Source organism: Erigeron canadensis, chromosome 4 (assembly GCF_010389155.1).
Source record: "Erigeron canadensis isolate Cc75 chromosome 4, C_canadensis_v1, whole genome shotgun sequence".
Classification (NCBI taxonomy): domain Eukaryota; kingdom Viridiplantae; phylum Streptophyta; class Magnoliopsida; order Asterales; family Asteraceae; genus Erigeron; species Erigeron canadensis.
Window position 1 is genome coordinate 35,101,481 of NC_057764.1, and position 10,812 is coordinate 35,112,292.

General features: G+C 32.4%; 2 protein-coding genes across 2 annotated transcripts; both read right to left on the minus strand.

The window, feature by feature from the left end:
- Positions 1-5,424: 5,424 nt before the first annotated feature.
- On the minus strand, positions 5,425-7,283 carry LOC122595680 (protein DMR6-LIKE OXYGENASE 2-like). The gene is made up of 3 exons (XM_043768101.1): positions 6,729-7,283; positions 6,072-6,399; positions 5,425-5,925 (listed from the first exon to the last, which is right to left on the minus strand). Exons 1-3 carry the CDS (start codon positions 7,217-7,219, stop codon positions 5,614-5,616), a joined length of 1,131 nt encoding a protein of 376 aa, XP_043624036.1. The 5' UTR covers positions 7,220-7,283; the 3' UTR covers positions 5,425-5,613.
- A 698-nt stretch (positions 7,284-7,981) lies between these two features.
- On the minus strand, positions 7,982-9,745 carry LOC122598280 (protein DMR6-LIKE OXYGENASE 2-like). The gene is made up of 3 exons (XM_043770876.1): positions 9,240-9,745; positions 8,804-9,134; positions 7,982-8,503 (listed from the first exon to the last, which is right to left on the minus strand). Exons 1-3 carry the CDS (start codon positions 9,728-9,730, stop codon positions 8,189-8,191), a joined length of 1,137 nt encoding a protein of 378 aa, XP_043626811.1. The 5' UTR covers positions 9,731-9,745; the 3' UTR covers positions 7,982-8,188.
- Positions 9,746-10,812: the final 1,067 nt, after the last annotated feature.

Below are 10,812 nucleotides of genomic sequence, written 5' to 3' on the forward strand. Positions count from 1 at the left end.
TTCATCAATAACCTTTGCAGAATTACACCTAAATAGATTATACATCTGACCACACCAATATATCTAGCAACAATTAAACCCAAATTTGCAAATATATAAAAATTTTATATATACACAATCATTCACTATACACATTTAAACTAGGAACATCAAATAAAATCATTTGTCTCTATTTATATATCTACAGATTTCTACATCTAAATCTATCATACATATACATAATATGAATCCCATTTCCTAGACTCCTTCAAAAAACAATGATAAATATACACCATTATATCTATACAGAGATCTAGGGTGGTGGTGGTGGTGGCGGCGAATCTAGGGTGGTGATGGTCGGAGATTGCATGCGGTGGTGGACAGAGATTCACAGTGGTGTGAAGCTACTGTGCTAGTGGCTACAATGGTAACACCAATCGCCTACATTAAATTAAACAACCCCCACCGTTGGTGGTCACAATGGTTGTGGTGATTTCCGACCATATTCCGATCGATCCAACACAATCCAGATCCAGATCCGACCACCACCCACTTATACCCACTTAGGCACCAGTAAAGTTGTTGCCCGAAAAAAAAAAAAAAACTTTAGGTGGCAGTATGTGTTGACTGTAGAGAGAGAGAAAAAAACATAAAGAGAGTGGCTATGTTGATGCTGATTGAGGTGAAAGCATGACAACCATGTTTTTGAGAATAGAATATATTGGTCATTTAATTTTGAATGGGGGATGTAGTTGAGGTTTGAGATGTGTTTATGTATACATCATTACATGTATATATCTCAAATAAGGGTTTGATGCTTATTATAGATGGAATTTTTTTTGAACATAAATAATTGTTGTTTGTTAGGGAAGTAATCTTTACACTTTAGTAGTTTAGTGTATGAATTAATGTGTTTGATTTGTGAGTTATGTTTAAAAAAAAAGAATGGAATGAAAGATTTGTTGATGAGTGATGATAGATAGATAGATAGATAGATAGATAGATAGATAGATAGATAGATAGATAGATAGATAGATATGGGTTTGGCTGGGAAAATAAATATATTTATTTTTTGGTGTAGGAAAAAAAGGACAAAAAAATTTGGACTAAAAGTGTAACAATTGAAAGAATGAAATGACGAAAATACCCATCACATGCCTGGCACGTGATGTGATCTTAAACAAACGTTATTACTTAGGACTAAAAGTGTTGACGGGACAAAGTTTTTTGGACTAAAATTGTAATTTATTAAACTTAGGGATGAAAGCTGTAAGTAAAGGTTCACGACAGGGACGATTTATGTAATTAACTCTAAAATATATTCAAATTTATACTACTATATAAAAATTATACCCCATGTTGAAAAGTTAACATTTTTGGGACATTCGAAATTACCATTTTACCCTTAATGAATTAATTTATACAATCATTATATTATCTTTTAAAGGATATCAACTACTCTTTTAAATCAAATATCTTTATATCAAATACACACACCACTTAACGTATCTGTCGCCACCAACAGTCGTCGTCGCCGTCACTATCCATCAATGCCACCACATTATTGTCACTGTCATCGCTGCCGCATTGCGCGGGTACCATACTCGTTATAGTTATGAATTATTGTTAGATAAAATATGCAATACTTATCTTAGGTAAAACAATGAAATTATGTAAAATTCAAAGGGACTATATATGTTTATCAAATTCAAAGGTTTGATTTGTAATTTTTTTTTTTAAGTTATAGTACCTAAGCTTAATAAAATGGGAAATGATCCCTACACAACACAATTTTACCATACACAACAATATATGCATTAAAAGGTTGTACAATACAACTGTCTGATGCATTTATTGTTGTGTATGACAAAATTGTGTTGTGTAGGGATCATCTCTCTAATAAAATATGCCGGATCATTTGCTCATTGTTTATATATTCAAATTTATTATAGTTATGGATTTTTTTTTCCTTTCGGCTTATTTGAACACGTGAGTCTTTATGAAGCTAGTTTAAACATTACTCCGTACTTTTTTAATGAAAATAAAAATAGTTGAATTAACATAAAAATTTTTATATCCGTGTATTATTGAAAATACACATGCAATTATTGTTAGTTTGTTACCAAAACTTGATTCCATGCTTCTTTATAAATTGTACGCGCCTATGATTTCTGTTTTACCTACCGATTAAGGAATATTTCCGTTTATTAATAGTGTTGGTATCACGTATATTACAAAATAAGTTAGCTAGGAACAGAATAACAAAATTTTATACTATAATCCGACCAAAATTAAGTTCGGTAATACCAAAGACGTGCTAGCTAACACAGTATTACACACCATATTATCTATACTATATTATAAAGCAAAAAGTGTCTAGGTTTTTAATATTGAACTTAAATTTTTAATATTGATTTTAAGTACTTCTCCAAAATGCGCCCCTAATAATTCTATATTTAACAAAAATAACTATATTATCCTTTCTCTCTCATCAAATCTCAACCAATCATTTTTTTTCTCTCTCCTCCATAAATCATTTACTCCTCCAATTCATTAAAAATCTTTTATCTCAAAAACCGTACATCAATGGGTGTTCTTAAAATTTAATGCTCTTTCATTAGAGTTGTCATTCGATATACTTTCGACGAATTTTTAAACCCATGGACGGATCCCATATAGCTAAGGCATTTAACTATAATACTCTATGACCTATCACCATTATCATCTAACCGTCACAACGCGCGGGTACTTGCTCTCATATATCTATACTATATATATTATAAAGCAAAAAGCCTCTAGATTTTCAACATTGAACTTAAGTTTTCAATATTGATTTTAAATACTTTTCCAATGCCCCTTATATCTATTTTATATTTACCTAAAATAACTATAATACCATTTCTCTCTTCTCAAATCTCAACCAATTATTTTTTTTCTCTCTCCTCCATAAATCATTTATTTCTCCAATTCATTCAAAATCTTTTATTTCAAAAACCGTAACATCGATAAATTATACAAATTATATGATTGTTCTTAAAATTTTATGCTTTTCATTAGAGATGTACGGCTAAGACATTTGACTATTATACTCTAAGACATATCAACTCCTATGACTTATCACACTCTATGGCCTAGCTATCACCGCCAGAGGCGGTACCAGGAAAAAATTCCAAAGGGGGCAAACTTAGAAAACTTATGAAAAATAAATCTAAAAGGGGGCAAAATGTTAAAAACCTATAAAAAATTTTTAAAATTTTATGAAAAAATTAAAAATACATGACAAAATTTAAATTTGGAGGGGGGCAACGCGCCTTTAGTACCGCCCCTGATCACCGCACCATCTCACCGCCGCAACGCGCGGGTACTTACTCTCGTATTCTAAAAGACAATATGAAATTTACAACTCTTTTATGCATCAAAGTACAACTTCCTTATGCAATGTAAATAATATAAGTTTCAAGCTTAAAGCACAACATTTTGTTTCACCTTTATCAATTTCATTTTAAACCCTAAACTTATTGAAACCCTAAACTTTTAACTTGACTTTTATGTCTTTTCATTTTTAACCTCTAAAGTCTCTATATTTTAACTTTTGCACCCCATCAAAGTTTTTGTGGTTGGTTTTTTAACACCAAACTTTTGGGTTCTCATTTTTTTTTTAAACAAACTTGACAGATTTTTTGGGTTCTCATGTTTTTATAAAGCAAGTGTCTTTCATTCTTCTGTTCCGTTATATACAATTTTTTTTAGTTTACAATAATTCTCATTATCATTACGTCTTATACTCATGTAACATTTGGGTTCTTATGGTCTTACGTTCATTATCATATTATATCACCGTCGTCATTAGAGTGTCATTATATGCATTAATATAGTTATTGGTTTGTAGTTTGTACTATGATTTTATAAGTTTTATTATTCTTATGGTTCTTGTATGTTATTTTTCTTAATTCTATATATTTTTTTCCCTTTATAAATTTGGGTTCGAAAATTTGACAAAAACATATTTGCTCTAATACTATCAATGATTTTTTGTATCCAAAATTTTATCGTGTAAAAAACGTATTACGCGGCAACGCGCTGGTTTATTACTAGTGTCCATACAATTGATCAACTGGAATAATTTCTTTAATTAAGAGGCAATATACAAATCGTCACAAAATTTTACACATATCTATAATATATTATCAATCATATAACTTAAATTACCAACAAATAAGTTAATAAGTTATTAGTTTATTACACATCACATATCAGAAAAAACAAATAATAAAAACCAACATTTAATAACGTGGATTAATACCTTATCATTATAAGTTATACTATAATTAAATTCAATTGTATTATAAATCTGTATCTATATCTATATCTATATCTGTCTATACTTCTATATAAAAGCAAACTACCTTTTCTTTTTAGATAATTAAGACTTTAAAATTAATGACAATGAAATAACTTATAACATAGATCCTGTAACCCTTAAATAACTATATTAACCTATCTTACATCAATTAACTTACATTCACTACTACACCACCGTCGCCGCCGCCACTACTACCGTCGTCACTACCACTATCGCCGCTGCATCGCGCGGATATCCGTCTAGTATTTTATAAGATCGAAGGGAATATCTGAATATTCTTTATCCATTACAACTTACATTTCATGTTTATCCATTAGCTTGTACACAAAGTTAATTCATATGTATGTATAGATATAGATATATGTAAAATGTCCATTCATGAGATTGAAAAGCCATATTAAATTAAGCACATTCTATATGTGACCATATATAGCACACACTATATATATTAATTGAAGCATACATATGTTATGTGAACATTCACCAACCAAAGAAACCAGATATATTTATATCTGATCTTGTGAGATAGGAAGAATTGAAAGGGAAATAATTCAAGTGAGCTAGTGATATATAATCATGTTCAATTTATGATTAGTATGTAGAAAGAAGATGCTAATGATGATTATTCAGAAATTTGATATGTGTATGCAGTTATTGAAGTTGGCATATGAGTTCATTATGGTGTGGATTGAGGCAGTGGATTTGGTTCTTTATGATCAATCCAATCAATCACTACCAATTATTTACTCTTCTTCTCCTTCCAACCTATACATTGGTCTTCTTCCCTAGCTACCATATACCATATAAAACCTCTTTGTGTCATGTAGTAGATTTTATCAATTTTTCTTTTTGTTTCTCTTGAGATCGAATTCAATGATTAATTATGAGTTTTGTACATAATGGCAATTCCTTGTTTAATTCATGTAATTTCCAAAAGATTTCCATATAGTCATCAATTAACTAATATAGAGTTTGATTTCGCCTCAAAGTCCATATGTGTCGTGACCAAAAATGATGCCCGTGTGTGTAGCTATATAAAGATCGAATAGGAAATCCGAAGCCAGAAATGTTCTCCAAAGTTGTATAGTAAATCAAACATAATCATATCATATATATTTATATAATATGTTACAAGTAAACAAACAAACATTGCCAAAATCAATTGGCTCACGGGTCATTGGTACAATACAACTACACATGTGCCAACTTCCAGTTTCGTCACTTCTCTTCACATGAAAATTAAGATGATTAAGATCATCTATATTTCTTACTTATAGAACAACATTCTCAATACGGGAAACAACATCATCAATCTTTTGCTGATCATTCGGTTTTTTGAAATGATAAATCTGTATGTTCTCAACATCAAGTTTCTTGAAATTGCTACGTTTTCTTGTGGCGAAGAATTTGCCCCAATTGTAAGCTTTGTACTTGGCAGGATTTTGTTCATTTGTCAACTCGACTAGCGGCTCCACTAGAGTATAATGGGAAGGGTTCACAAAAAATGGGATCGAAGATCTTTCTCTTGTGGAGTTCACTCTCACTCTATGCTCTACACTCTCATAGGCATCGTTGCTCCATACCTATTATAAAATGACATTAACAAGACCTTTAATTAAAACCAGCTACCGTAACTAAAAACAGTGTCATAATATAACCAGTATTAAAAGTGACCCGTAACACGAAGATTTTTTAACTAAAACCAAGAACATATATATATATATTGTACCTGGATGATGTCTCCAACATTGATGATAAAGGCGTTAGGCGTAGGCTTAACAAAGATCCACTCTCCATCTATTTTCCGCTTAACTTCTAGACCTCCAACGTCATCTTGAGCCAGGATAGTCATGGCCCCTGCATCCTTGTGACGACCAACACCAAGGGCCAAGTCAGGTGCGTTGCAAGGAGGGTAGTGGTTGAGCCGAACGAAAGTGGTCTGGTCCTTGAAAAAGGGCTCCAATCGGTTTGGTGGGAGGTTCAAGCTAAGAGAGATCAATTCCAACAATTTGTTGGATAGTCTTTGTACCTCTTTCACATATTCTTCACAAGCCTCCCTGCATATATACCATCCAAACATACACATCTTGTTATTGAACAACTTTCGGTTCATTTAATTTGTAGTACTATAGCACAAAACACACATCAAAAAATTAACTTTATAAAGTACTAGCTATTTTGACCATACCTTTGAACATAATCAAATTATAAGTCAAATGATTATTAGTAATTTAATTCAACAAGTCAATGAAGTGTCCAATTTATAAATATTGTACTAGCTATTTTGGTTTTATAGAGTGTTATATCTGATTATTTGAAATAAATAGTTTGAATCATACTTTTCGGACTATTTATTTCAAAATGATACTCGTAATAACTAAGTTACCTAAATTCTGGAGGATGATGAGGCCATTGGTTAGGATACTCAGTGGTCTCATCATCATCCGGCTCACAAGAAGCCGGCATCATATAAGGAACCTCCACAGTGAAATCAAAAACTTCTTTCCAATCCCTAACATTTTTCGTATGTTCGGTATCATAATAACCCAAAGGATATTCTTCATTTCTCTTCACTTTTCTCTTCTCTTCCACCTTTTGATCGAAAAACCTCTTAGCCGCATCAAATAGCCTTTTGCGGCTCTCAATAGGAACCCCGTGGTTGATGACTTGAAAGAATCCCCAGTTTTTGCACGCGTCGCGTATCTCATCAACCAAATCTCGTATAGCGCTCACATTAATAATGTCGTCGGCTTGAGACGAGGAGTTTATTATGTTATAAGATGAAAGATCAATTTGTGGGATTCCATGTGCTTGAATTACCGTAGGTTTTGGTCTATGTTCGACTTCTTGAATAAAAGCTGGATCAACTTCTCCCATTTATCTTTTAGTAATTAGTAAGAGTATATAATTAATTAAGATCCGGGCAGAACATAAAGTGATGAATATAAAAGGTGGTAGTGAAGATGCGTGTGTGGATTTTATTGTTTACAGATTCATTGGAACATAATTGATGTTATAGAACTTTTTCTGTTGTTATGAATCTGGACGCCTTTTTGTTCATAATACGTTCATATCCTTAAATCTACCGTTTTTACCGTTAAAGTTCACTCAAAGTTTTACATCACCTTATCGGATTTATCTGGTTTTAATTAAAGGAAATAATTAATCCTCCCTAATGATCCTCCTAATCATGAGATGATGACACATGGAAAAATCAAGGGCAAATTTAAGAAAGAAAATTAGTAGATACCACATGTCAACTTCTTAATGTATTAAGAGGATTATTAGGCTATTTGGTTACGATCATTTATCATTTTCCTTTAATAAAACAAGTTTAAAATATAACAAATAAAATAAATAGTTGTTCTTAACGGGAAATCGCTGTGAATCATAAACTTATAATAATAAAAACTTATACTCGTATAAGTTGTGTTATTTGAAAAGGATACGCTAAAACATTACGGCATAGATAAACATAAACTGTAGAATATAATGGTGTTAACACAAGATACCATTCAGGCCCAATAAGCCCATGCCCAATAGTCCAATACTGCTTAGTGCTTACCCAAACTTACTTTTGAAATTTGGGACCTCCAACAAACCTTAGGTAGACATTTTTATGACCTTATAAAGTTTGACTAGCTTGGAAAGCAAATACATTTTGCTTTATCTATATTATCAAACAGAGTATTTTACAAACAAACAAGCAAACACCATATTATTCGTACGAGACAAATAATACATCTCACATCAATAATGGATACCAAACGATACCAAGTTCGGCTTTATAATTGTACGTTTTTCCCTTTACATGAAATTTGACACAATATTCATCTCGATCTTTTCTTATTCATTGAGAACGACATTTTCGATGCTAGAAACAAAGTCATCAAATTTTGGCTCGTTTGGTATTTTGAAATGATAGATTTGTATGTTTTCAACTTTAAGTTTCTGAAAATTACTGCGTTTGCGAGTAGCAAAAAATTTTCCCCAGTTGTAGCCCTTGTATTTTGCAGAATTTTGCTCATCTATCAACTCTTTTAGTGGTTCCACCACAGTGTAGTATGAAGGGCTTAAGAAAAATGGTATCGAGAACCTTTCTTTTGACGAATTCACCATCACCCTATGCTCCACACTCTCGTAACTATCATTGCTCCAAACCTATACAACAACAATCACATATAAAGAAAAACGTACAAGATACGTATAGTAAGTATATAAATAACATATAACATATTGCATATATAGAAACCATGACATATGTATACTTCATTATCCATCTCAATTTAAATGTCCTAATTTAGTTGATTATTTGTGTTTTTTTTTCAACTTTGACCATAAATATTTTTTGGGATAGAAAAAGTAATTTTTATGTACGCCTTGATGACTAAACGTTGTTATGTAGATATCACCACCATTTAAGTCCTAAGAAATGGAAATAGTAGAGGATGTAAATATTACCTGAATTACGTCCCCAACATTAATAATGAAAGTGTTATTTGTAGGCTTGACAAAGATCCATTCTCCATCGGTTTTTCGCTTAACTTCTAGACCTCCTACATCGTCTTGAGCTAAGATAGTCAAAGCAATGGCATCCTTGTGCCGGCCAACACCAAGGGCCAGGTCAGGAACTGGGCAAGGTGGATAGTGGTTAAGTCGAATGAAACTAGTTTGGTCCTTGGAGAAAAAAGGTTCAAACCGTTTTGCAGGAAGATTTAAGCTCAAGGAGATAAGTTCCAACAACTTGTATGATAGTTGTTGAACATCTTTAACGTATGCTTCACATGCCTCCCTAAATATATGTATATTTACGTTTACACGATCATAATAAGTTAGATACAGTTGATCAAATCATTACACATATGAATGAGTGAAACGAACTAAAAACGTAATTCACCTTAATTCTGGAGGATGTTCAGGCCATCTATTAATATATTCCGTAATTGTTTGATCATCAGCTTCATGAGAAGCAAACATCTTGGTAGGATTGTCGACCGTTATATCAAACACTTCTTTCCAGTCCCTAACATTTTTCGTATGTTCGGTATCATAATAACCTTGAGGATTCGCTTCATCTCTTCTCACCTTCCTCTTCTCTTCCAACGGCTGATCAAAAAACCTTTTTGAAGCCAACATTATCTTTTCACGGCTCTCCAAGGGAACCCCGTGGTTAAACACTTGAAAGAATCCCCAGTTTTTGCATGCTTCCCGGACCTCACTCACCAAACTTTGCATCGAGGCAGAAGCATAGTCAAGTGGGGACGAGTTTATCAAAGGCGAGAGATCGATTTGTGGGATGCCTTGGGCTTCGATTATGGTGAGTTTAGGTCTATGTTCAAGCTCTTGGATGAAGGTTGGATCGACTAATTCCCCCATAGATGGATTCATATTATCAAGGATAGATCAATGAATTGAAATTAAGTGTGGTGATGGTGATGTACATGCAATTGAATTTGTTTGTGTTGGGGAGAATGAATTTGGATGGGATTGTGTATATAATGCAGAGAATTTTGGTAGCTTCCCATGCTATCATTTTCACCTTACTAGCATTTCGATTATGTTAAAAGTAAGCTCTATTTAGAAATATACTATAAAAATCATCGATGATAAGGAAATTTTAAAAAAAGCTCATATAATGCATTTAATCTTGCATTTAATCTTGTATAATATTTTTGGTAGACTTTTTATTTTAAGATCATACTGCTATTCCTAGTGCCGGCCGGCCCTGCTCTTGGGCCAAAAAGGTTACATCTCATAGCAGCATATTTCTAGGGGGAAACGGGCTTTAGGTCCAGTTTTTTGTTCATGTTCTAACTTCTAAGTTTATGGCCCATTTAATTAATATAAATTGCCGGCCCATTATATATTAGATAGAAATTACGTCACTAATATTACGCTTACCTTGTATATCTAAATGTCACGTACCCAATCAGAATTCAAAACATAATCATTTGTTATTTTATTCTTCGATCAAATCGGCATTCACTAGAATTTGGAGTTTTTCTTGTTCAATCACTTGTATCTCTCCATTGTTTTTAATATGGGTATATTTATCATCATCCAGCCATGAACATCCGAATTCTCGTCACTTTTATATAAATGTTTAGGATGGAATACAATACTCCCAAAAAAACCCCAATATTCTATTTTTACAAATGTAGAAATTAAGACTCAAATCAAGTTAAAATATTCCAAGGTCAAATACTCAATCAATGAATTGTTGGTAAATGGTTAGATGAATGATTAGAAAATATGTAGTGGTAGATTGGCCGAGAATATATAGTTTTAGGGGATATCTGATAGGTACAGCCAATTTAAAAATCAGGGGTCATTTTTGATACATATATAAATTAACGGATAAAAGTATAAAATCAAGGACATGTTTGTGTTTGTAGTACCTAAGCTTGGGTACAATTTGTCGTACCCATCATTTTCCCATAGTTTTAATGTGTTTGAATATTCAATTGCAC

Coding starts and splice junctions, on each gene's coding strand:
- LOC122595680 (XM_043768101.1), bottom strand. CDS start 7,219: ATGGGAGAAGTTGATCCAGCTTTTATTCAAGAAGTCGAACATAGACCA. Junction 6,400..6,728: donor CATCATCCTCCAGAATTTAG/GTAACTTAGTTA, acceptor GTATATATGCAG/GGAGGCTTGTGAAGAATATG. Junction 5,926..6,071: donor ATGTTGGAGACATCATCCAG/GTACAATATATA, acceptor ATTTTATAATAG/GTATGGAGCAACGATGCCTA.
- LOC122598280 (XM_043770876.1), bottom strand. CDS start 9,730: ATGAATCCATCTATGGGGGAATTAGTCGATCCAACCTTCATCCAAGAG. Junction 9,135..9,239: donor GAACATCCTCCAGAATTAAG/GTGAATTACGTT, acceptor ACATATATTTAG/GGAGGCATGTGAAGCATACG. Junction 8,504..8,803: donor ATGTTGGGGACGTAATTCAG/GTAATATTTACA, acceptor GTTGTTGTATAG/GTTTGGAGCAATGATAGTTA.